This window comes from Balaenoptera physalus (genome assembly GCF_965194825.1).
Source record: "Balaenoptera physalus genome assembly, chromosome: 16".
Lineage (NCBI taxonomy): Eukaryota > Metazoa > Chordata > Mammalia > Artiodactyla > Balaenopteridae > Balaenoptera > Balaenoptera physalus.
In genome coordinates this window covers 35,010,378-35,038,055 of record NC_138898.1, presented here as the reverse complement: position 1 = coordinate 35,038,055, position 27,678 = coordinate 35,010,378, and the positions used below count along the sequence as shown (strand labels likewise).

Genomic DNA, 27,678 nt, shown 5'->3' with positions numbered 1-27,678 from the left:
GACTCCACACTCCCAATGCAGGGGGCCCAGGTTCGATCCCTGGTCAGGGAACTATGATCCCACATACCGCAACTAAGCCCGCACACCGCAACTTCTGAGCCCGTGCGCCCTAGTTGCCTGTGTGCTGCAACTAGAGAAGCCTGCGAGCCGCATCTAGAGAGCCCGTGCACCGCAAGGAAGACCCAAAACAGACTTAATTAATTAATTTAAACAATATTCCTTAAAAAAAAAAAGATTGAGTCTGTTATGTGGAGGCATCAAAATGAATCTGTCTTGCTTGGAGTCTGTATGCATGAATATACACTCAAACATACCTAATACAATTTCAGTGTTTTATGGACCAGCAGAATCTATGTCTTATAGCAATTCAGTATCCAAAAACCTACAGGTTGAGGAGGAAAAAATCTATTAACCAGAACCAGATTAATACTTTGATACTAAAGACACTATGGACCCAACCCATAAGTCACTCCAAATAGTATCAACACTAGACCATAAATAAGCATAACAAGACACAAAATTCTAATTTTTCCCCTATTTTATTTCAAGTTCTCCCTTTTTTAAACATCATTTTTGTGTGCTCATACTTTGCTAATGCTGAGACATGGTCAATGTGTCTCTTGGGTGGTCCAGCAATGGGACTTCCACCTCGAGGCTCACTGCATCCCAGGCCATTATGAGACATTACAGGAGGTTCCCGAAAGGGAGAATGGCCAGCCTCACACCACCCTTCTCTCACCCCCTTCCACTGGATTCCTTAGCAGTGTCCCTGGCTGCAGGCTTCAGCATTTTCCAAGCCAAGGATGGCTCAGCAGCTAATCTGGGAACAAGGAAGCCAGGAACAGCAGGCAACAAGGGGCACACTGATCCAAGGATGCCACAACCATGAGGCATGAATTTTGCTTATAACTTCTCATTTTAACACAGTTCAACAGGCTATGTTTAGATAATCTCACCGTATGAGTCCATGTTACACTTAGGTTAGACCTCGGGACAATGAGCAGCAACAGGCCTCCACTGTTAAGAGGAAGCAACCAGCACCAGCCACTTGTCTTCCTCTTCCCTCTCCCTGCATCGTCCCTTCTCTTAAACATGACAGCGTAGCAAGAATAGGGCTTTTCAGTCAGATGATCCCAAACCAATTATTTTTACAATGTTAAGTGCAAGTGATATATCTGAATGGACTTTATGAATCAGAAAACTTCGCAACAGCAGACGACCGTGGAACACAGACAACCCAAACTGAAGGTCACTTTTTTCCGGCTCTTTTATTCCTTTAACATCTTAACAAAAGAAGATTCCCCAAAGCTTAAAAAAACCTTTGAAAAATATAATTTCATATTATTTACATAACATATGAATACAGGTCCCAATATCATACAAACATTGTTATGTTAGAGATACAGTGGGAAGGCATGATGTAACTCACTGCCTCTTGGATGGCTAGGGTAACAGACATGTTTTCATTTTTCAACTACCTTTGTCACTTATTATCCTGATGCATAAACTATTAGGCACCTGAGAGGTTGGAAGACTTCTGAACATGAACTTCAGTACCTTCTATTTTGATCTTATTTATTATTTTCAAAATTTACTGCATTTTAAATCTCTTTACAAGTATACTTCATCCACAACTAAGCTACCTTTATAGTCATTATCCTAAACAATCAAATATTAACCACATGTACTGTTAATGTGTGCACAGATCTAAAAGTCAAACAAACAACTGTGCAGCCAAGTTGTACAGGATACGTATTTAAACCCAGGAAATTCCCTAGTGCTTTGTGAGCAATCTAAATTCTATTAAAGTGACAACTCTTCAGTTTCCATGCTCCAGACTGTTTTTTGTTTTACAGATCAAAAAATGACTGACAATAATTGGAATAATTGCTACTTATAAATTAATCAAGAAACCTAAGATAAAAAAATTCTAAATTATAGTTTTATTTGTATTTAAAAATACATTGGAAATTCTGCATATGCCCATGATCAAGCTTATTTTCAATGCATATTACTTAAATTTTGATGACATGGTTTGTTCTGACAAGTCCTTTTTCAAGCTGAACACCAAAAAAGGAAACTCCTGTAGATTTCCACTGGCCCTGCCGCCGATAATATATATTGCTTCCTTGCTAATGATGATGGATGACTTTCATCTGCCTTTTATCACCTGAACAGTTTTCCGACCATAATGATAATAACTGTAAGCTGATGCAGCTGTGGTAAAAGCTGTAAGACACCTTTTATGGAAGGAAAGAAATAAAATTTAGTCTAAACTCTAAAAAATGTTAACTATAAGAATCATAAAGAATACATTTAAAAGAGTTGTTTCAAAGTAAAAAAGCCTGTGTTGGTGTAACTTTTTTTTTTTAACAAGAATTTAAATATACTGCTTTTCTTTAAGACTTCATTTGAATCAGTAATGTCAAACAGAATTAATCTAGTTAATCAGTCTGAAAAAAATAATAATAGCAATTGTCATTTTTTACCCAGACATTATTCTAGGTAGTTTTATTTTCACAGCAAGCTCATCTTACAGAGGAAACAGTGCGCCAGAGAGCTTGCTCAGGGCCACAGAACTATGAGTCTGGCTTGGTTCCAACTCTAGAGCCCTTGTGCTCCTCCCACTGTTCCACGCTGCTTAGAGTGTTAGTTTTAGAAGCTATTTCTTACAGATCTTGGGAATTCTAATATCTGAGTCATTTTAAATAAAATTCAGCTTTTTTTACTGATATTTCCTTAAAATTAAGGAGAATTAGATTAATCAGATTCTCTTTGAAATGACACGAGTGACACTCAGGGCTTGCTGAGTGCTCGCAGCTAACACATTCCTTTCTGGTGCACGCATGTGCTTCTGTTTCCACCAGGTGAGGTGTAGGCTCATCAGGACTCTATCTGTTTGATCCCAAACCTGTTTATGCCAGTTTGATATCCTAAATTCACACATAATGAAACATACAGGTAGGAAGAGTCACTATTTCTGAGAACTAAGCTGGAGGCTTTGAAAAGGCTTGATATCATGGCGAGTTGCTAAAAATTACTGTCAAAGTAAGTAGACAATGTAATTGTTAAAATACTAGAGAAAATGGTAAAAATCTAGAAAGTTTCTATACTCTGCTTCATAAATGTCTTACATTCTTATATCACTTTAAAAGAAGCAGAACATGAATATCACAGAGGTTGTATTATGGATGTAGTTTTTTGCAAGAAAGAAGAAAATCCCACTGATGAGCCTATAATCAAAGAAAAGGCATTGGGCCTTTATCAGAAGACGTAGGACGAATCAGAATGAATGTATGATTATATATTTTAGAAAATAAAATGTCTAGCGTGTGTATCATTTTTAAAGCTTTTTAGCTTAACTGACTTTAGTTAACCAACTATTTTCTGGCTCAGACTGCATCAAGCAAAGTTTTAATTATCGAGTTAAAAGTAGAGTAAAAATACAGTGCTTTAGTATCAGTGTGGCATAAAGTATGAATGTGACACATTTTCAAGGCTATACATAACCTTAATAAAATAAAACTCAAACTCCTTTCTCCAAGTTTCTCTCCCACTCTGCCCCCTTCACTAGGCTGGGTGCACTTTCCCCTTATCCACTCTCCTGCATGTCTGACTTTGCTCAGGGTCCGTCCTTCACCAGAATGGCCTCCCCTCAGTCTCTCTCCACCTAGACCTCATGGCTCAAATGCCACTTCTTCCCTGAAGCTTTCCCTCTTCTTCCTACCTGGAAGTATTTTTCTCTCCTCCAAAACCCCAACACATTATCTGTACCTCTCATCCCTTCTAACTTGCATGAAACCCCCTATAACTTCTATATCCTATACTTGATAGTAAGCTTCTTAAAAATGGTATCAATCAAAAAATATAGCCCACAGCTTTACCCAGTGCTTAATAAACATGATTAAGAACAAAGTAATTCTAGGATTGTCACAATAAGCCATTTTGTTGACATTCTCAGAGAGTAATTCTAAGTTTAGCTTACCACAGGATCTGAAGATAAATGCTGTCAGCATAATTGAAAACCGGAGCTGCCAAAGAAGCTGCCACCAAGATTAACTGGACTGCTGTGTTAACCTAAAAAAAAGAAGTCATAAATGAACAGTGCCAACCCAATCATGTTTCAAGCTCACGAGAGAAAGGCATAACCCATCACAGTGTAACACAACAGACCCTCAGCATGCTTGATGTTGTAATATCCCTGCCAAAGAAGCTGGCATTCACACAAAAGGCTAAACTTCACTAACGGGCTCATCTGTCTCCACAGCTGCCTTATATAGTGAGGAGAAGGGCAACTATCAGAAAACACCACTATCTTGAATTTCCATAGCAATTCAATAATGTTGCAAAGTTCTTTGCCTTTTTCTCAGTTGCCTATTAAAACAGCCCTGTGAATATGGAAATAATGAAGCTACTCTTCACAGGTAAAAAGGTAATGAGTTAAGTGACTTGCCAGCAGTCATAGCAGGTTACAGATCCAAACCCAGAACCCAGATTTCCTAGTACTTCATTCAATACTCTTTTCACTTGCCTACCACCTGTCAAACCTATGAGGTTAGAAAATTGAAATGCACTAATCTCCATGAGAGAGGCTCTCAGTTCGGAAATGAGTAGGTTTCCCTACCCTAAAAGACTGCGTGGTGGAGAAAAGGAAGACAACAGAACCACTGGAGACTTCCTCTACTCACTGAGAGAAGCATTCTGGGGAAGCGGGTGATGTATGAATCCGTGGGTGATGTGTCTAGAGAAGCACCTATGTTCTCTCATCCATTCTGCAGCCAAATTACAAGGATTCTACTCCATTTTAAAAATAATAAAAATTGTCTGGAGAACTCCCTGCAAGCCCAAGGAATTGAGGCATTTGTCCCTGGTACCTCTTTAAGCCACCTTCTGTACAGTGCTATACTCCAATTACTGTACTTGATAGTTATGTAAGTCACAAAAATAAATAGGTAAAATAAATAGATAGATAAATAAATAAATAACGCATATTTGTAGGTAAAAATTCACCCTAGGGAGTCTCTGGTTTAAGAGTAATCATCCCTCCGTCCCAAAGATGATCGACATCCCTAACCTGTTAAACCTCTGTCACAAGGCATGAAGCAAAAGAATAATTACAGCAAACTTACCAAGGCTACTAGTAAAACAAATGTGCCTTCAGAGGCATTAATAGTGTCCTCTCTGTGTGCAAAGACTGGCATACAGTTATTACCCTGAAGAGGGCTCAGGAAAACAGATGGACAACTAGGAGTAGGAGTTGTTTATTAGTGAATAAAACTTTCTCCTATCCCTTTCCATGTTAACAATCAATCTTGCAAATGAAAGGACCTTGTTATATGGTGTTTTCACTACAGGGAGCGGTGGGTAGTGAAACCAGAAAGGAATCTTCATACTCTGTGTCAATATGCAATTACATTTCCACTTTCTCCACCTCCCCTAAGTGGTGGCCCTAATACCTCATTTGGAGACTTAAATTCTTACACCACCAACACAAAACACAACATATATACTAAAGATCCAGAAAGCCTGGAGGACAAAAGAACTGGGTTAATGACCCCACTCTCTATTCTCTATGGTCAATGCATTAAAATGTGTCTCATTTTCAGCTGCTCCAGACTGAGGTTTATAGTCATCATAATAAAAATCCACAAGGGTTTTTAACTTAAAAGGATATTGTGTGTCTCTTACCTTGCTGATGAAGGTTGGTTTTAACCTAGCAGTGGCATAGCAAGGATTGAAATACTTAGAAAGTGTTCTCTGGCAGAGGACAAAAAAAAAAATAAAGTTTATTCATCATTCAAGTTTAAAATAAATATTTTGTTATTATATGTAACAGTTACTGAGTGTATAACACATGCCTGGCTATATGCTAGATAAACCCTTTATCTCCATCTTCTTCTATTATACTAAATGAGCAACATCTACCTTCTTCATAAATCACCCACAGTTTACTGAAAACATATTTTTTAATTTATAGATTTCTCAATTTCTATAAATTTCTAACACAATAAGTATCATAAAGTCTGCTTGACTACGTCTTTCTACTAAATAGACTCAACAAATCTCCCTCATCACTATTTTCTTTATAGGCTAAAAAGAACCAAAATGAATAAAATACTGCCATTTTCACTGGACTGGGAATCAAAAGATGAGGTTATGTTCGTAAGGTGGTTATAAGCTATGCTATGCTTATGTGCTCAAATATTTGTAGAACCAATGAACAAATGTGCAAACAGACCACTCCATGCTCATAAAACTGTGATTTTAAAAACCAGTTCTAGATAATCCATACTAGAAGCTAAATTAGACAGGGAAGGGTGCTTACTTATACAAAACACTCCTAACAGAGTTTGCTGCTAGGGATGGGGCTAGCTGGCCTGAGTTTTATGGACTATCAACTAAAACAATTTTGACTTATAACAAAAACATCCTTTTAAAAAAACTGATTATTCATATGTTCACTGAACAGCTACCATAATGGGTGATTCAAATAGCAAGATGACAGTTATGTCTGTTTTCTTTAAATTCCTAGTAAATGGATTGAATACATAATTGTCATAAATTATTCCCATAAAGTGAAACTCAGTACACAATACTGATTTTTTTCTTTTGCCTTAAGTTACAAGTAATACTAAAAGAACATTTTTTTCAAACAAACTCACCGGTGTTGGAAGAGTTCGATATCTGACATAAAAAACAGCAGCAATCAACATTACATCTCTTGAAATTATCATATAAGTAAGTGGAACTGAAAATCAAATATAAAATAATTTTGATTGGGATTTTGAAAATTATTAAGACAGTATACATACAATGAAGCCTTACCATAAACTGGTGCTTCACCTAAGCAAAAATTTTAAAATAAACACTTATTGATGCCTGTTTAGGGTCCTTACAGTGAACCACTGATTTTTATATTTTTTTAACCTGCTTTCAAAACAAGGTGAAAGACAGACTATGGCTTTTAAAGTCACATTTCAGAATGTTGATCCTCTCACCCCTTTCTGTATTTTTTTTTTACTTGCGTACGTTTTTAAATTGCAGTTATCAGTGTCAGCTCTACTCAGCCCTATTTCCTTTGTTACTTCCCAGCTTTGTAAATTTAGAAAAAAGATCACCAAGCTCACTATAATTACATGGAATGAGATGGTAAAAAGGTTGGAAAGGATGCCGGGACTCAAGGCATTCTTTTTTCTTTTTTTTAAAAAATAAATTTATTTATTTATTTTTGGCTGCGTTGGGTCTTCGTTGCTCACGCGGGCTTTCTCTAGTTGCGGCGAGCGGGGGCTACTCTTTGTTGTGGTGCACAGGCTTCTCATTGCGGTGGTTTCTCTTGTTGCGGAGCACGGGCTCTAGGCATGTGGGCTTCAGTAGTTGTGGCACGTGGGCTCAGTAGTTGTGGCTCACTGGCTCTAGAGCACAGGCTCAGTAGTTGTGGCACATGGGCTTAGTTGCTCCGTGGCACGTGGGATCTTCTGGGACCAGGGCTCAAACCCGTGTCCCCTGCATTGGCAGGTGGATTCTTAACCACTGTGCCACCAGGGAAGTCCCAACTCAAGCCCTTCTGACTTTCAATAACTCTTGACTGCTTGCTTCTGCATTCTAGATTATTTTATGAACAGTAAAATTTGCTATGTGTACCACTTGTGGAGAACCAAAATATCTTCATTTTTGCCCGGCCAGTTCCTATCCAGGCAATTGCTATTTTTTCTTCTGCTCATTCATTCAATGAATTCTAGTTAAACATGAATTCAACTTGTTGATAGTTTTCTCATTATTCCTAAGATCCTACAGGATGGTCCCAGTGCCAGCAGAAGAACATTTTAAATGGATACCCAAGGAACTCCTGCTCCCTTGTCGAATGAGAATGGGAGGGCAGAGATCTTGTTTCATTTTACATCCTTCCACGTTGAAGGAAGTTTTAACCATGAATATATGTCATGTTATTAGAAAAAAATATTTTTTTAAAAAGGAAAAAATCTCGAGGCTAACAGTTCAAATTGTTTCAATTACTAAAAGAATCATGCACATCCCTTCCATAATACTTTCAAACAGCTCTTTGTGAATTACTTTTAAGGCTATACTTAGGGTCCTCTATTGGTTCAGAAACTTATGAAAAATCTCACTAATTAATTACAGATTTAAAATTTAAATCTCTGCTGGTTGTGGCTGTGATGTAAGTGTTGATCCCTGGCCTAGTACTCAATGACAAGACGATTCCAAAGAGAAAATGTTTATCCACTCAAGTCATGGCATTTGGAGCATAAAGAAGACTCGGCTGTATGAACCAAGTAACAAAACAAGGCAGTCATGATTTTTAGGAGGATTTTTGTGCCTGTAAACCAAACTTTTCTACAGTAATAATCAGCTGGCAAAATCAAATAACAATCAGATTTTATTTATTTTTAAAATGCAGCAAACTCATGTGAATTATATACAGTAAACACAACATTAGAGGAAAATAAACACCTGTTATTGTAGTTCATCACCACAGGGGAAAAAGATTATAATTTAATTCTAAATAAGGTTTCTGCAGAAGAACAGAGGAGGCAATTCAATACACTGCAAAGCCTTGGGCTCTAGTTCTATTAACTACTAAAATTACCATTTATTGGGCATCTGGCACCATTTAAGTATTTTATACATATTATGTCATTTAATCTACATATCAACTCCATGATATGTGAACCATCATTACCCCATTTTACAAATATTGAAAACAAGCCTCAGGCAGATTATAAAACCTGGCCAAGGTCACCAGTTAGTCAGTAGTACTGCAGAATGCATCTCTGGGCTCAGTTTACCATCTGTTAACAGTCTGGGGGAAGATAGGACTGTTTACAAAATCCAGTGTTCCCCAAACTGACTACTCATCACAGAATCACCTCGTGAAAGCTTCATAAAAGCAAAGATGAATGCTCCCTGGGGGTTCACAAGCACAGCCAGACTGGGACCAGGCTGCACCGGGTGATCTCTAAGGCCTCTGCCAACTGATAGCACGTATACATACAGGCTCTTACTGTGATTTGGGGGGCAATTTTGTCCAGTTCCCTGGCTTTTGAATCTTCTAACTGTTCCTGCCTTCTCTCCCGGCCTTCCTTTCCCTTTTCTTCCAGGGCTAAAGCAGCTTTCCTTTGTCTATTAGAGTATGATAGTGTGTTAGGGAGGTGTAAAATGTGTCAGGGAGTGCTCCAAGGTTTTCCTCTCTATTTGCTAACTCTGTCTGAAATACAGTTTCTGCAACAAAGAAGTACATCATGGGCAAATTTATTAGTGTTAAAGGGAAATAAAATCAAGTCACTTTTATATAGTAGAAGTGATTACTATCAATAGCATACATTATTGCATTGAAAATAATAAAGTTAACACACAGCCATAGTCATTTGTTTATGTATTTTCTATGGCTGTTTTCACACTACAATAGCAGACTTGAGTAGTTACAACAAAGACCACATGGCCCATAAAGTCGGAAATATTTACCATTCTGGCCTTTACAGAAAAAGTCTGCCAACCCTTGCTCTACATGTTAATCTCTAAACCAGGACCTCTGCAATCTCTAAGGAGCAAATGGAGAGCTCTTACCTACAGAATAGACCTAAAGGTACTGAGAATTAAGGGCCATGCCTGGTCTCTCACTGCCTGTTTGCCCTAGAGGGTAGTATACCACCCAACAAATTCCACCAATGCCCAGGGAGCACCCAGTTAAACATTTATGAAGTAAGCAGCCAAGGATCACCAGACATTTTAGCAAAGTCTCCATCATGAAAGAGAGACCAAAACAAAGAAGAAAAAAAAAAGAAGAAGAAAAGAAATAGATACAATATAGGGGCTTAAAACCACCCCCCCACACACACACGCAAAAACAGATAGACAGAAGATGTCCTGAAATGATGATACTCACCTATGAAGTAAGAAAAAGACATTTTAAATTATTTATTTATTTATTTATTTATTTATTTATTTATTTATTGGCTGTGTTGGGTCGTCGCTGCTGTGCACGGGCTTTCTCTAGTTGCGGCGAGCGGGGGCTACTCTTCGTTGCGGTGCACAGGCTTCTCATTGCAGTGGAGTCCCTTGTTGTGGAGCATGGGCTCTAGGCGCACAGGCTTCAGTAGTTGTGGCATGTGGGCTCAGCAGTTGTGGCTTGCGGGCTCTTGAGCACAGGCTCAGTAGTTGTGGCGCACGGGCTTAGTTGCTCCGCGGCATGTGGGATCTTCCTGGGCCAGGGCTCGAACCCGTGTCCCTTGCACTGGCGGGCAGATTCTTAACCACTGCGCCACCAGGGAAGCCCCTCTGTCTTGTTTTTAAAGAACATACAGAACAAGAGCTCTTTATTTGCTCTTGGAAATTAAAAATGATAGCAATAAAAATGTCAATCAAGGGACTTCCTTGGCAGTCCAGTGGTTAAGATTCCACGCTTCCACTACAGGGATTGAGGGTTCAATCCCTGGTTGGGGAACTAAGATCCCACATGCCATGTAGTACAGCCAAAAAACAATTTTTTAAATTAAATTAATTAATTAATTAAAATGTCAGTAGAAGGGGTAAATGACAAAGTTGGGGAAATCTCCCAGAAAGAGAACAAAAAGAGTTTCCAGTAAGAAAAGAACCTAGGGAAAAATGTTTAGAACTGAAGGATAAGTTTTCAGACTGAAGGGGCCTTCTTAGTACCCAGCACAATGGAAGAAAGACTTACTACAAACTCTAGTAGGATCTAGAACATATACCATTGTAAAATTTCAGACCTATAGGTAAATAAAAAGATCCTCAGGTTCAGCTCCATTAATATCTGAGCAGGTAATAATTCTCCTGCTAAGACAATTAAAGAAGAACGTTAAACAAAAAAATCTTGAAAAGTGAAAAGCTTGTAAGATGCTAAGAAAGTATCAGAATGAGAACTCAGGAAAATAAGCCTAGGCACTCAAAGCCACTCAAAGCCACTGTCCCTGACCCTAGGGAAGTAAGCCACAAAGCTGAATAGGGGTTTTGGCAGCCTTAAAGGGTGGGGGAACAGTAGTCAAAGCCCAGAGCCCTCAGGTTGGACAGTGACAAACCACCTCCTAGCTTTAAGCTGGGATCTGAACAACTATTCCCACAGGGTTGGGAGAGGAGATGACCCTAAGCAAACTAAGCCTTAAAAAAGAATGTCTTATCATCTGGCCATCTAGGTGGTCCCAGACTGTTAGCATGCCTAGATACCTGGCAGAACTGAACAAAAAATCTCCTCTGGAGAGTGATGCCATCATCCTACACATCAAGATATTCCTCCAAATTATTTTTTTAAATATTAGTACAGTGTCTAAACAGTCAAAAATAACCAAAGACATAAGATACCATGAGTAAGAATCAATAGAAACAGACACATGAAAGAGACCCTCAAAAGATATTTCAGAATTATCAGTGTTTATAAAACAACTAAAGCTTACTATGTTCAAAGGGATATAAAAATCAAGATTGAAAATTTCAGCAGGGAACTGCAAACTATAAAAGATGATTTACTAAGTTTGAAGAAGAATAAAATAGAGATTTTATAACTAAAAAATATAATAGAAGACTTAAATGAATTTGGCACAGCTGAAGAGAGAATCAGTGAAATGAAAGAGCAAGCTTCATTAGTAATCACCTAGAATGGAGTGCAGAAAGATAAAAGGAGGTATCATGCAGAAAAGAGGCTGAGACACTTTAAGGATACAGTGAAATCTAACACAGGTATACTGCAGTCCCAAAAGAAGGAGAAACACAGACAACAATACCTGAAGATTGTGGCTTAGAATTTTCTAGAACTGATTAAAGATATCAATCCACAGATTAAAAAGCCCAACAAATCACGAGCAGGATAAATAAAAAAGAAAATCACATCAAATATTGTGAAACTATGGAAAACCAAAGAGAAAGAGGAAATCTTAAAAGCAGACAGAGTAAAAGTACCTTTGAAAAAGAAATGGGTTAACAATTTCTTATTACCAACAATGGAAGTGAGTAGACAATTGCGTGGTTCTTTAAATGTACTGAAAGAAGATAACTACCAGCCCAGAATTCTATACCCAACAAAAATATCCTTCAAGAATAAAAGCAAAATCAGACAGAGAAAGACAAATACTGCGTGATATCACTTATATGTAGAATCTAAAAAAAAAAAAAAAGGGAAATAGAAAGAGGTTGGTAAAAAGACACAAACTTTCAATTTTAAGATAAAAAAAAGATGAATAAGGTCTGAGGATCTAATGTATAACACACTGACTAGTTGGTAACACTGTACTGTATAATTAAAATCTGTTAAGAGAGTAGAATTTAAATGTCCTCACACACACACAAAAAAAGAATAAAGGCAAAATAAAAATATTTTCAGAGAAACAAAGAAAAGAATGTACCACCAGTAGACCTCTATTAATAGAATTTCTAAAGATATACTTTAGAGAAAAGGAAAATGATTCCAGGTGGAAGGTCTGAAATACACCAAACATAAACCAGAAAAAAGTATGAAGATACATCTAAATGAACACTGACTTAATAAACAATATCATGTGGGTTGAACACATATATAAAATTAAAGTATGAGAATAACCTAAATTGAGAAAGGAATAAATGGAGTCAAAGTATTCTAAGGCCCTTCCAGTGTCCAGAAGGCGTATAGGCATCCCTCGGTATCCATGGGGGGCTGGTCTGAGGATCCACCCTGCTTCCCCCCAACATATACCAAAATCCACAAATGCTCAAGTCCCTTATATAAAATGGCGTAGTATTTGCATATAACCAATGCACACCCTCCCATATTCTTTAAGTCATCTCTATATTACTTAATATCTAATACAATGTAAATACTCTCAGTTTCCAGTTGGCAGCAAAGTTTGGTTGGACTTTCTAGATTTTTTCCCCCCAATCTGAGGTTGGTTGAATCCGTGGATGTAGAACTCACAGATACAGAAGGCCAAATGTATAGATTTGTTAACATTAAACTTTGATAAAGATGAATTATAATTTTGAGACTAGCTAAACGTTAACAGAGTGTAAAACTTTCCAATTGGTACAGGTAAACTGTGATAATAATAGAATATAGACAAAAGTAGAATAGAACATACAGGCCAAATAAAACACAAAATAAAATGGAAGACTGCTACACAAATATTAGTAATCATAGTAAATGGATTAAATGTTCCAGTTGAAAGATAAAATATTTTTAGACTGGATAAAGTAAAGAAAAACCATCTATCTATATGTTATTTATAAGGAATATCTAAAGTATAAAGATGTGGACAAGTTGAAAGTAAAAGATTGATTTATCATGTAAACACTGACCAAAAGTAAGCTAATGTAGCTATAGTAATAGTCAACAAAAGAGACTTCAAGGCAGGGACTTCCCTGGCGGTCCAATGGTTTAAGACTCCACCTTTCCACTGCAGGGGGCACAGGTTCAATCCCTGGTCAGGGAACTAAGATCTCACATGCCACATGGTGTGGTCAATAAAAAAAGAGAGAGAGAGAGAGAGAGAGACTTCAAGGCAAAAATCATTTCTAAAGATATAGAGGGTCACTTCAAAATAAAACATTCAATTCACCAAGAAGACATAACAATTCTACTTTATACGCACTTATTAATAGCATGACTTCAAAAGACATGAAGCAAAACTCAGAGCTAAAAAGAAAAAATAATGGAAAATTGGACACAGCAGGAAACTTTACTCTCTCAGTAACTGACAGAAAAGCAGACCAAATGTAAAAAATAAGTCCGTAAAGAAGGAGATTTAGCCACCAAGATTAAAAACTTGACCAGGGACTTCCCTGGTAGCACAGTAGTTAAGAATCTGCCTGCCAATGCAGGGGACACAGGTTCAATCCCTGGTCCAGGAAGGTCCCACATGCCGTGGAGCAACTAAGCCTGTGTGCCACAACTACTGAGCCTGCATGCCACAACTACTGAAGCCCGCATGCCTAGAGCCCATGCTCTACAACAAGAGAAGCTACCGCAATGAGAAACCCATGCACCACAACGAAGAGTAGCCCCTGCTCGCCGCAACTAGTGAAAGGCTGCGTGCAGCAACGAAGACCCAACACAGCCCAAGATAAAGAAATAAATTTATTTACTTAAAAAAAAAAATTGACCAAATGGACATATGTAGAACATCATACCCAATGACTGCAGAATACACATTCATTTGAAAAATGCATAAAATGTTTATAAAATTTGACTGTATACTGGGCTGAAGGGCTAAAATCACAGAGCATGGTCTCTGAACACAAGGTAATTATGCTTGAAATCAATAACAAAAAGATACCTAGAAAATCCCACAAATTAAGAAATAAATGTTTATTAACACCATAGGCCAAAGAAATATCATAATGGAAATAGATTACTTTGAACTCAATAATGACAAGAACACTAATACCAACATATGAGATACAGTGAAAGGGACACTTAGAGGAAATATATAGCCTTAAATGCAAACTTTAAAAAAGAAAAGCTGAGGGAATTCCTTGGTGGTCCAGTGGTTACAACTTCGTGCTTCCACTGCAGGGGGCTCAGGTTCAATCCCTGGTTGAAGAACTAAGATCCCACAACGGCACAGCCAAAAAAACAAAAAAACAAAAAAAAAGGAACGAGTTAAACATTCATCTACAGCTGCGTTGTTCAATACAATAGCCATGAGCAACATGTAAAGATAAAGCACTTGAAATGTGGCTAGTCTGAAGTGAGAGGTGCTGTAAGTGCAAACAGCACACTGGCTTTTGAAGACAGAGTATGAAAAAAAATCTCATTAATGATTTTTTATTGATTATATAATGAAATGACAATATTTTCCATCTAGTGGGTTAAATAAAATATTATTAAAATGGGGGGTGGGCTGGCACAGGCAGCAGTGCATGCACAGAGCACTCAGTCTCCACTGTAGCAGAAGTGCAAGCACACACACACACACACACACACACTTCACCTGTTTCTTCTCACTTTGAACATAACTACTAGAAAAATTTAAATTAGATCTATGGTTCCCATTATATTTCTACTAGACAGGACTGATCTATAGAATTTAGAAAAAGAGCAGAGAATAACCAAAGGAGGAGACAGAAATAAAAGAGCAAGATTTAATGAAGTAGTAAACATATCAGAGAAGTTTGACAAAGTTCAAAGTTGGTTCTTTGAAAAGATTCATAAAACAGACAAACCTCTGGCAAGACAAGTCAAAGAAAAAAAGGGACAAATAACTAATAATTAGGATGAAAAGGGGGGCATAGCTACATAGCCTACAGACATCAAAAAGTTAATGTGGATACTATAAATAGCTTATGGTAAATTTTTTTTTAATGTAGCTGAAATGGACAAGTTCCTAGAAAAACATCACAACTCACAAAACAGACAAAAGATGAACCAGAAAAACTGAATCACCCTGTAACCACTTTTTTAAAAAATGAATCAACTATTTTAAAACTTTTTCCCAAAGAAAACTCCAGGCTTCAATGGCTTCAACAAGTTCTACCAACATTCCAAGAAGGAATAATTGCAATCTCACACAAACATCTCCCAAGAATGGGGTGTGGGGCGGGGGTGTACACTCCCTAAATTCATTTTATGAGATTATTATAAACTTGGTATTAAAACCTAACAAAGGTAGGGGACTTCCTTGGTGGTCCAGTGGCTAAGACTCCACGCTCCCAATGCAGGGGGCCTGGGTTCGATCCCTAGTCAGGGAACTAGATTCCACATGCCGCAACTAAGAATTCACATGCCACAACTAAAGATCCCTCATGCTGCAACTAAGACCCAGCGCAGACAAATAAATAAATATTAAAAAAAAAAAAAACAAAAAACCTAACAAGGGTATTTGTAGAAAAGAATTCCAGGCCAATCTTGTGAATCTAGATGTGAAATCTTCAACAAAATATTAGTAAACCAAATACAGCAATATCTTCATAATATATCATGACCAAGTTAGATTTGTAACAGGAATGTCATCAGGTTGATTTAACTTAGAAAATCAATAACATAATTCACCACACATTAAGCTTAAAGGGAAAAAATATGACTATCATAATAAATGAAGAAAAAAATTTTCATAAAATTCAATATCCAATGTAAAAAAACTTCTGAACAAACTGCCAGTAGAAGTGAGCTTCTTTAACCTGAAAAAGGGGTATCTACAAAACCCTACAGGAAATGTCATATTTAATACTGAAAGACTGAAAGCTTTCCTTCTTAGACTGGAAATAAGAAACAGATACCACTCCTACTCAACACTGCACTGTGCACTATAGTGAGGCAAATTTTTAAAAAGGTAAAAGGATTGGAGAAGAAGAAACACACTGTCATTAATTATAGATAATACATAATCAAGGATACAGAAAATCCAAGAGAATAAAGAGTTCAGCAAGTTTTGCTAGACACAAAAATCACTGTTAGAGATGGAACTGATTTCATCCTATCAACATCAGCTATTACAAAATGAAATATTAAAAAAGCTACCATTTACAAAAGCATCAAGAACTATCAGTCACCTAGGAATAAATCTAATAAAAAATTACTTATTACCTCTCTAGAGAAAACTGTAACATTTTAACATTTTAACAGACCTAAATAGAGTAAATACAACATGTATATGGACTGGAAGACAATACTGTAAAAATACCAATTCTTCCAAATAAATCTGTAAATTCAGTGCAATCCCAATAAAATCCCAACAGGTTTTTCTGGGGAACTTGAAAGCTGATTCTAAAATTCACACACAAATGAAAACAGGTAAGAATATCAAGGTGGAAGAACATGCTCTATCACATATCAAGACTTTTGGGGGACTTCCCTGGTGGCGCAGTGGTTAAGAATCTGCCTGCCAATGCAGGGGACACGGGTTTGAGCCCTGGTCCGGGAAGAGCCCACATGCGGCTGAACAACTAAGCCCGTGCACCACAACTACTGAGCCTGCACTCTAGAGCCCACGAGCCACAACTAATGAGCCTACGTGCCACAACTACTGAAGCCCGTGCACCTAGAGCCTGTGCTCTGCAACAAGTGAAACCACTGCAACGAGAAGCCTGCGCACCACAACGAAGAGTAGCCCCCGCTCACCGCAACTAGAGAAAGCCCGCGCACAGCAACAAAGACCCAACGCAGCCAAAAATAAATAAATAAATAATAAATTTTTAAAAAAAAAAGACTTTCAGCAAAGTAATAATAATTAGGGACGGTACTGGTGCAAAGATAGACAAATCAATGGGGAATAAACTAGACAACCCAGAAATGGACCCATGTATATATGCACATGGCAGTGAGTCTGGAAAGTATAGACTTTTCAATAAAAAGTGCTGGGATAATTGGGTATCCCAAGAAGCAGTTAGAAAATTAATTTTTAAGAGAGAGAATTTTTTTAAACCATCAACTAGGAATTATGCAAAGAAATCTTAAAAGCTTTCTAATACAAAACATAATCACACGTAAAGGAAAAGGTATCAGAATGGCATGAGACTTCTCAACAGCAAGATGGAATCTGTTAATCTATAATCAGGGTCTTTAAAATTCTGAGTGAAAATAAGCTGCAATTGAAAATTATGCCCCATTCAAGTATGGAGGGTAGAACAAATACATTTTAGATGTCTGTAGAATAAAGACATTGTACACCTCTAAAAACCTGGCTGCCAGGCTGCATCCTAGCATAGGAAACAACGGGAGATTCTACTCCACCAAAAGGAGGACCATAACAAGGAAGCCATGGGAGCCTGGAAAAACAAACCCAACACAGAAGAGAGAAAATGGAAGTTCCCAGAATGATAATGAAGGGAAGTTTCAGTTCCAAAAGCGACCTACATCAATTGTATCAACAATATCCATAATACCAAAACCTGGAAACAATTTCTGTGTTCAACAGGGAAATACCTGGGCTGGCCAACCTTTGTAAAACAATACAACAAAATACAAAGTAACTGTGAAAAATGGGAAGCATGAAAATACACATACACACACACACAAACTAATTTTAATTGTGAATGTTAACAGAATGCTCCTTAGGATCTTTTTTCCTACAAATTATATATATTACTTATAGCATACCCCTGCCCCTTCAATACCCCCAACCATACACACACCATAATTCTGACTTTCAAAGTAGCACATAAACAGTAGTCTAATTCATTTTTAAATTTGGTATGTGGATTTAAAAGCCTAAAAGTAGGGACTTCCCTGGTGGCGCAGTGGTTAAGAATCCGCTTGCCAATGCAGGGGACACGGGTTCAAGCCCTGATCCGGGAAGATCCCACATGCCGTGGAGCAACTAAGCCCGTACGCCATAACTACTGAGCCTGCGCTCTAGAGCCCGTGCCCCACAGCTAGAGAAGCCACCGCAATGAGAAGCCCGCACACCGCAACGAAGAGTAGCCCCCGCTCCACTCAACTAGAGAAAGCCCGCGCACAGCGACGAAGACCCAACGCAGCCAAAAATAAAAATAAATAAATTTATTTTTTTTAAAAAGCCTAAAGGTAGAGGAGAAAAAGAACCTCTAGATTGGGAGACTATACTAGACTGAAACGCCACTAAACTTCTTCCTATCAAATGTCAGTAATAACATGGTGTTGAAGGACCAAGTGGCAGCTTCTTTGTTCTCAGGTTCTAACTCTTGGAAATAAACAGTTTAATCTGAACCAAAGGATTAAAAACTGAGAAACACAGCTGAAGTAGAAAATGAACAACCAAAAAAGCACATACAAAATACAAAAGATCATAAAATTTTGTTACAAAGAGTATTCAGGGGCTTCCCTGGTGCAGTGGTTGAGAATCCGCCTGCCAATGCAGGGGACACGGGTTCGAGCCCTGGTCCGGGAAGATCCCACATGCCGTGGAGCAACTAAGCCCATGTACCACAACTACTGAGCCTGCACTCTAGAGCCCACGAGCCACAACTACTGAAGCCTGTGCACCTAGAGCCTGTGCTCCGCAACAAGAGAAGCCACCGCAATGAGAAGCCCGCACACCGCAACGAAGAGTAGCCCCCGCTCACCAACAACTAGAGAAAGCCCGTGCACAGCAACGAAGACCCAACGTGGCCAAAAATAAACAAATTAATTAATTTTAAAAAAAATATTCAGACAATGTACAAACTACGTGTATAATTTAAAATTGAGTAATACCATCTAAGTAATAATAATGACAGTGTGAAATTTTATAGACATCTTTAGGATTTCAGAGCTCTCACTTATTAAATTGTACTTAATAAATAATAACTTAGGAAAACTTTAAATTGCTTTCAAAAGCTAGGCACTAAGAAAATCATAGTTTCAAAAGATTCTAAGATAATATGAATTAGCTCAATTTTTTTGAAATATTTGCTCAATTTTAATTTTACAAATTTTACTAAGAAAACAATGCATTCTATAGTATATACAAGGTCATAAATTCTAAAGTAAAACAAATAGCTTGGCAAGCAAAACAGTTCAATAGTTTAAATTTAGGGAAACACTTTAAAGTTGAAAACATATTTTTGGAACAAAAATTATTTGTCTCTCAATCAAGAGAAATCCTAAGCTGATAAATGTGATTCTTCCCTGTACTATTCAAAAGTACGCATGATGGCGTTCTTACCTGGAATAAGATCTGCATAGGTCAAGCTAACATATAAGATACTGATAAGTATTTTATCAGCAAGTGGATCAAGAGCACTTCCCAAAGCTGATTTTTGACTGGCCCAGTTTCGAGCAATAAATCCATCCAACTGAAAATAGAAGTTTTTTTTTTTTAATAAATGTCATAATAGGTACAGAGTAGATATCTTGAAGGTTAAGAGATACCAGAGTAACAGCTATACTTGCATAAAATGTAGATAAAACCTCTTCTGTCTCTTACCCCCAAACCTTCTGTTTTACTGGTATACATTTAGCTTTTAAATTACCAACTGGTCAGAAAATGATTTCACTTTTCTACAGAAAAAAATTTTCACTTTTCTTTCTCAAGGCCTTCAGCTATTTTGCAATGTTTTCACAATGCCCCTTTGTGGGATGAACCCAGACACAAATTTAGAGATGTAAAGAACCCAAATAAAACTCAAAGAAAGCAGGACTGACAGAGCATGGACTAGGCACTCCACCCCAACCCACCCCTCCCATCCCCCGCCCCTTGAGCGCTGGGCTAGTTCACTACAGCCAAAATAGCTGCTTTTACTTGCAAGGACTACCGTTTAACTTCGAGATTTTCTAACTTCCATTCCTACCTACTTTTCTATAATATGACCCAACTCCCTATGTTTTAGCTGTTATTATTTTTATTTTATTCTCTTTTAACTGTTATTATCAATATTTTTTATCTAGTGCCACTGTTAATTCCATGTCTGACTATATTGCATGACCTGTATTTGAATACAAAACTCAGTCCTCTGTACCTGGCCTACTTAAAATTTTTGATATGAAAATTACTTATTCACTACTCTTGGAAACAAATTATATTTTAAAGCAGAGGTCGTACTTGGGTTACCAGGGGGCCAAAGAGGCCTGCAGGCTGGTTTTGTTTGACCTGCCCAGTGATTTTTTAAATATAAATTAGTTGCCAATATTTAAATATTCAAAGTCTTAACTCAAAAAATCCAGATCTCCAGGCTCACTTGAGAAATGGGAAGACCTGGCCACCCTGGGGCCACAAAATTGACTGAAACCAAGTACTGCCTATTTTCATTAAACGAGGCAGATATTTTCTGGTTTTCCAAGTCCCTACCCTGGCTTTTACTCATTTTATTTAACTTCAAACTTCAGCAAATATTTGAATTTTCCAGTCCTAGTTCCAAGGAAAAAGATCAAATTAATCTAGACATAATTTAACATGGTACATTTTAAAGGATAAATAAGTCCTCCATATCTCAAGTATTCCAATGACTTAGAGCAGTCGTACAGGACAATGGTTAAGAACTTACTCTTCGCAGCAGAGCATAAGTGGTTCAAGCACTGGCTCTCCCACTCACTTAACTGTGTGACTCTGGGCAAGTTATTTGGCCTAAGCCTCAGTTTCCTCATCTGTAAAACAGAGATAGTGCTACCTACCTCGAAGGGTGGGTTGTCTCAGTACATAATGTGATTAATACTTGTTTAGCACTCAGCGCTTAGTAAATCCTCAAAAAAGCAATTACTAGCTATTACTACCTCAACTGAAAAAATCTATTTTCTTAAGTATACTATAGGTAACACTAACAGAAAGTGCCTAGAACTGGGAGTTGGGGCCTTGGAAGATTCAGGTGTCAGTTTCTGATCTCAGGGAACTTAACCTCCCATTTTTTCACCATCATCACCCTCTTGTCTTCATTGTTCCTCTACCCACATTGGATTCCAAGGTCATCAACATCATCTCTTCTTTGTAAACCTCTTTAACTCCCTACTCCACTCTCCCTCAACCCTGCTTAAATACAACTATCATGTACTCCAGGCCTGCACCCAAGCAGCTGAACACTGATCAAGAAAAACACATAAATGGGCTGATTGATCTCTCTTTTTCATGACCACAAATCTCCTGTGGGCACTCAATACTGCCTGCAAACCTACATCTGCTTACTGTGTTTACCTTCTCTATTCACAGTCTGCTCATCCCTCCCAAAGCCTCTCTCTCTAGCTCATGACCATGTCTATATTTGCTCAAAAAACAGAAACAGATTGTCAGCCCTCCCTCGTATTCCCACCTCCAAATCCACCACCTACTAGCGTCCATGCACATTCTCTCTGCGTTCCCTGATCCCAGGCCCTCTTACCTTGAGTTTTCCCCACCTCCCCTGCATCATCAATCTCTCTCTTCCTACCCAGTCATTTAATTAATTAGTTAATTAACAACAAAAATTTCCCCAGTATGTATCTCTTTATAAACTACCCTTCCTTGACTATCTCTCTATTCCCCTATGAAGCAAAACTTCCTCAGTGTGACATCTATTGTCATCACCACCTCATGTATGCTCGCCAGCCCATTCTGACTGCCCCACCCTCTAGAGATTGTACTCATAAAAGTCACCAATGAATTCTACATTCTTAGCTTACTTGACTTCAACACAATTGAAACACTTTCTTCACTTAACATCTGGGACACCTTACTGCCCAATTTTCTTTCTTTCTCACCAGCTATTCCTTCTCAGTGTCCTTTATTGGCTCCTTCTCCATTGCTCCATTTATTGTTCTTTTCTCTGACCTCTTCTCTTCTTTTACCACAGCCTAGATGATTTCATCCAGATTTGACCATCTATATGATGATAACTCTTAAATCTATCTCTAACCATGATTGCCTCCAACTCCAAACTACTGTATTCAACTACCCAATGTTACCTCTATCTGAACAGGCATAACAACTCTTTTCCCACAAACCCTGTCCTACCCTGAGTGTTGACCATCACAGAAAATGTAAACCTCCATGCATCTGCTTGTTGAAAAGGAAAAAAAAAATAACAGCCTAGCACTCCTATTTAATTCCTTTCTCTCACCCCACATATCCAATCCACTAACATATCAACTCTATCTTCAAAACATATTTCCCAACCCACTTCCCTAGATTACTATCAGCCTCATAACCAGCCTCTCTGCTTCTATTCTTGCATTCCTGTAATCCATTTCCCATATACAACATTCCCCTACTTAAACCCTCCATGAGTCCAGCCATCTGCCCAGCAGCCATTCTAGAGGCATCAAAACCTACATGAAGTAAATGTAATATGGTGCCAGTTAACTCAGGTTTCCATACACATTGTCTTAGTTATTTAGAAAAGTATAAATGAGGCCTCTCCCATTCGATGAATATTGCAATCTCATGTGGCAACTAAAAATAGCTACAAACCAAAAAAGAGCAAATCCAGTAACTGAAAAAGATCTTGCCTATTACGAAAAAAAAAATTCCATTATCAATATAATGGCCTTTGACAGACTTGGAGACCATATTAATAAGTGGAGGGCTTCAGGCTTCACAGACAAAAGCAGGGACAAAAGAAGAGATTGTGAGAATGAGAAGTTGTGACAAACAGGAGCTAAACTCGGGAAAAAGAGGTGGTAACCACTTCGAGAAACTGTATTTGATGCATATTTGGAAATGCCACATAACAATGCAAATGCCCTCATTTATTTATCCTGCAGAAGCTTCAGCTAATTCTGTATTGCTCAACAATGCTACTGGGCAGGTGGAATTTTGTTTCTATGAACCTCAAAGGGAATAGCTGATGTTACAAAGAAAGATGCTACGTGATTTTTATTAACAGAAAATTAGTTTCTCTTTATTCTCACTGAATACTGAGCAAAGCTTTTCAAACATACATCAGTTTAAAGAGGCACCAAATTATTATTGCCTGTCTGGGTGCTCACTTGGATCTCAGACCAGCCTTGTACAAGAATATACAATTTGTATATACAATGTCTATTTCTACATGCTTTTGTCCTAATTTAAAATCTTTCCTCTACCTTTTCCCCACTTCCTTCAATTGTGTTTTTGCAGGACATGTAGTTTTACAAGCCATTTCAAATCTTTTATGCAACAGGGTGGGTGATAAATGCAAATAATGTCATACATGATGATGACTGGCCAGTCCACAAAAGCCTATATAACACATAGTGAGGCTTTCTGTTAGAAAATTATTTTCCAAGTTCTAATTAGAGATAACCTGAATAAATCTTTCCCTTCCTATAAACTGACACAGTGGTGTCAAGGTGCTCTTTTCTCCTTGGTCCATCTGCTGGGAGAGTGGAAGAAGGAAGGATGTCTAATGCCCACCCAGGGCAGGGTCTTCTGGAAGGTGGTCAGAGGGGTGTAGAGAAGGAATCAAGGACCAAATCTGTGGGGTGCCTATGGCCTCCTGCCAGCATAAACCTGAGCAGAGATCTGGCCTCTGCAAGCTCCCTGGTCTCAACAACTGGCCCACTGTTTCCCTCTCCACCAGTAAAACCAACTGTTGTTGCAGATCAGATATTTCTCTCTACTATATAAGTAGAAAAAAAGTCTCACAGCTTCTCTCCTTTATTTCTATCCCTAAAGCAAGTACTTGGCCCTTTGAGAATTTCTAAGGTTTTTTCTTTTATGAAAAAGTTAAAAACCAAGAGTAAAAAGCTCCCTCTCCCATGCCTCCCTACAACCTCCACTTCCTTCCTTAGATCATATAAAGAATAACAGAGCCCCACATAGATGTTAAAGACAAGCCTTTCACAAAGTATTAGGTGAAATTCATCTTGAGGATTTCCTTCCAAAGAAAAGCAGACTGAGGCTGTGCTATTTCAGTGTAGTAGAGACCCTGGGATTTAGAAGGGGAGCAAAACAGGGGGAGTGCCAGTACAACTTACCAAATCAGTTAGCCCAGCTAAAGCAAAAACTCCTAGTGCAATATTAAAATCTTCTTCAATAATCAAATAGCCCAAAACCGGGGCCAAGCCAATTCTCGTCATTGACAACATATTTGGGATTGTCCATGGGTTTTCATACTGAAACATAAAGACAACAAAATTTAAATACTATAAATTCATACTTTAAATAACTATATACATTGGAAAAATACACTCCATCAACTTAAAGGTTAGAAGCTACATAAACCTTAAAATTAGTACTTTCAGTTTTAAAATCCATTCTGTTCTTTTTACACACATCTAAAACTGTTAAGAATGCAGAAGATGAAGATATGTCATATACCCAAACACAGACTAAAATGTTGGCTGTATATAGAGTAGGTTTTCTCACTAAAGAGAGAAGGAAGAAACATGTATTATCTATCATATAAGTCAAGCCTTTAATGTATTACTTCACCATCAGAATTCAAAACTAAAAACATGCTGCTTTTAAAAGTGAAAATTCAACATTGTAAATCAACTATATTAAATAAAAATTTTTTTAAAAAAAGAATTACTTTCCCATTATACAAAATTAAAACAAAGATCTTCAGGAAGATCTTATACTTCAAGTAGACAAACGGTCTAGAAAGTGTCAGAAAAAAGCCAAATTGTCAACCATGGGCATTTTGGCTAAAAAACATTTATTGCAAATAACCTCTCCTCACTCCTCTACACATACCCATCAAAAGAATGCTAAATGCCATATACAGTGTTGGAGATACGAATGAAGAGGAAAAAAACATTTAATTCCATAACCTCATCACTAAACTGGAGAACTGCTAGAAGAAAATGGAACAAGGAAAAGGGATTGAGATACTTAGGAAATAAAAGAGGTTTTGTAAATTTGTTTAAAATAGCCACAGAAATGTTAAGATCCCCAACCAGAAGCTGAGGGCTTTCACAGCTCCCCTGTGGGGGGCTTTATGGTTCCTTGAAACTTCATTTGGAGCCAAGGTGTTTGAAGTTGGCACCAACAAAAGGGCACCTCGGCAGCTGCTCTGAAAACCATTCCTTCCTTGCCAAAGTCTGTTTCATGAGAGGGTATTTCAACTTTAAAAAGCCTCAGCCTAGTGGAACTACGATACACTGCACAAAAAAGGGTACAGAAATAATACAGAGAAAATGTCATTCCCTAAAGGCTGGATTTTTTTTCTCCACTGAGTCAAGACTGCCGGCTCTACCCCATGGGACCATCTCCTCACAAGATAACCCTACTTAACCTCTTTATCAATCAGTAACCTATTTGCCTGAACCTTAATTTTGATTTTTTTAAAAAGTAACAATTTCCTCTTCTAAATACCTCTTTTAAAATACCTTCAACCATTCTGTAAGAAAAGCCAGTTCTCTAAAGATACTAAGTTTGTGTTTATAAACAGAACCCAGCAAGAAATGTTCACCTCAGTTTGGAGGAATAATGGGGTTATTGGGGCCCAGTGGCAAAATACCGTCACTAAAGCTACAGAAAAATTCAAATTCTCCGGGAAACAATCACCAAACAAGCAGCACTCCAAACCTCTACTCAAGGACCTTCTGTTGAACTAATCCACATTATATTAATTAAATGGAATCATTCTTGGAACATATTCCAAATTCTAGTTCAAAGGTCCAAGTGTTTCAGAGTCCAGAGAAAAAAGATAAGTCTGTTGACCATACTGTGATACAGAGTAAGTCAAATACTGATCCAGCATTACAGTGGCTCACTAAGGGGGGTGGGGAGGTACAGTTCATGATTGACGAAAAGGAAAAACAAAGCAAAAGGTCAGAATACAGAGGCCCAAAATTAAACTCAGAGAGGCCCATGGGGAAAAATTAAAGACACAGTTGTAAACAGCCAGATCATTTCATTTGGTGAATTAATAAACCAGACTGAATGTTCTTGGAACAATGAAAGGGATTCCTTTTAGCTCCACATAAAATATTTCAGTTAAAATAAAATACCTCAATTTCTAATCATTAAATTCGTAAACGTTTCTAAGTTAAAATTAAGAGAGCTAATCTCAGATTACCCAACCAGATAACCTGTGGCATACTCGACCAACTACTGCTGTTCTGGGAAGGACTTCAGCCAGGATATGGCAACCTCAAAGCATCCAGCATTCATTCAAACCCCAACATGCTCTAGCTATTAATGTGGCTGAGACCCCTGCCAGGATGTGGCCACCCCAACCCATGCTGTACAACTGATGAAAGCAGCACAGGGGCCCACTGAAGACATAACAATTGAAGATGTAATAATTGCATGAGTCTTGCTACATGACATCAAAAGCTCTCCCACACTCATGCTCTCATGTCTTCTGTTTGGTCAGTATTTCAACAGGTAAGCAGACAAATATTTTCCTCCGTTACCTCAGGAAGAGAGGTTTAATCTTTTTCTATAATTAGAGATTAAAGGATCTTTTAATTACTATTTAAATTACTTAGTTATCCTTCACCCTACAATATGTAAAGTTACCAAAGGTCAAATGATAGTTAACCAAACCTGCACAAGCAAACAAAAGGGCCTGTATATCTTTCTGAAGACGCCCAGAGACTTGCCCTAAACATTGGGGATTCGCTTCAGAAAATTTAAAATGGGCTTTTAATAAGACAGGTGAAGGCTATTTTTACCAATGCGGTATCCAGAGGCGCGTCCAGCTACCGGTGCGGATAGAGGGGAAGAAGAGGGTTCTAACTTGACCACCGAGACAGAAGGAGGACGCGGCTGGTACCCCTGACACTCACCCCGACCGAATGATCTGCCCATAACTTCTCTTCGGGGAAAGCTGTAAAAGTTCTGAAACGGAAGCATCGGACCTCACCGGCCACGGCACGTTATTTGCGTCCGGGACCGAGCCCCGCCGGAGCAGTCGACCCCGACCCAGAGTCGCCCCTCCGCCTCCTCCTCGGTACGTACCAGGCTGGCGGCGCTCGCCGGGCCCCACCGGTCGCCCCGGGCCTCGGTGGCGGCGTCCTTTTCCGCTGCGGGCCCGGGGGCTGCCTTCCCCGCGCCCGAGCAGTGGGCCCGCGGGCTGGACCCAGGCAGCCGCAGGCCGAGCGCAGCCGGGCGCAGCCACCAGCGCTCCGCCAGGCAGCCCAGGCAGCAGGGCACTGGCGGCAGCAAGGCCCCGCGGGCGCGCCCCTTGCCCGGCCGCGCTCCGGGCGCCCACACGGCTACACGCAAGGCACCCCACGAGGCGCGCGCCACCCGCGAGGCCAGCATGGCCCTGCGGGCGAGCTGCGGGGACGCAGGCGGCGAGAGCTCAGCAGCCCGGGGCACCGGCGAGTCGCTTCCCCATCGAAGCCCCGCAATATCGGAGAACCTCGACAGCCTCCATACTGGTTCTCAAGCCTCGACACGTTCGGTTATACCAGTGGCCTGGGCCGCCAAGAACAGACGCCGT

General features: G+C 38.8%; 1 protein-coding gene across 2 annotated transcripts; it reads right to left on the bottom strand.

Annotated features, from left to right (window-relative positions):
* Positions 1–1,249: 1,249 nt before the first annotated feature.
* On the bottom strand, positions 1,250–27,612 carry CRLS1 (cardiolipin synthase 1). Of its 2 annotated transcripts, none has more exons than XM_082428236.1 (7): positions 27,192–27,612; positions 24,257–24,394; positions 19,560–19,689; positions 6,663–6,748; positions 5,689–5,757; positions 3,986–4,077; positions 1,250–2,240 (listed from the first exon to the last, which is right to left on the bottom strand). In XM_082428236.1, the coding sequence occupies exons 1-7, from the start codon at positions 27,495–27,497 to the stop codon at positions 2,153–2,155; spliced, it is 909 nt and encodes a 302-aa protein (XP_082284362.1). In that variant the 5' UTR covers positions 27,498–27,612; the 3' UTR covers positions 1,250–2,152. The 2 variants fall into 2 exon arrangements, with proteins under 2 accessions (XP_082284362.1, XP_082284363.1); XM_082428237.1 differs by lacking the exon at positions 27,192–27,612 and adding an exon at positions 27,020–27,185.
* Positions 27,613–27,678: the final 66 nt, after the last annotated feature.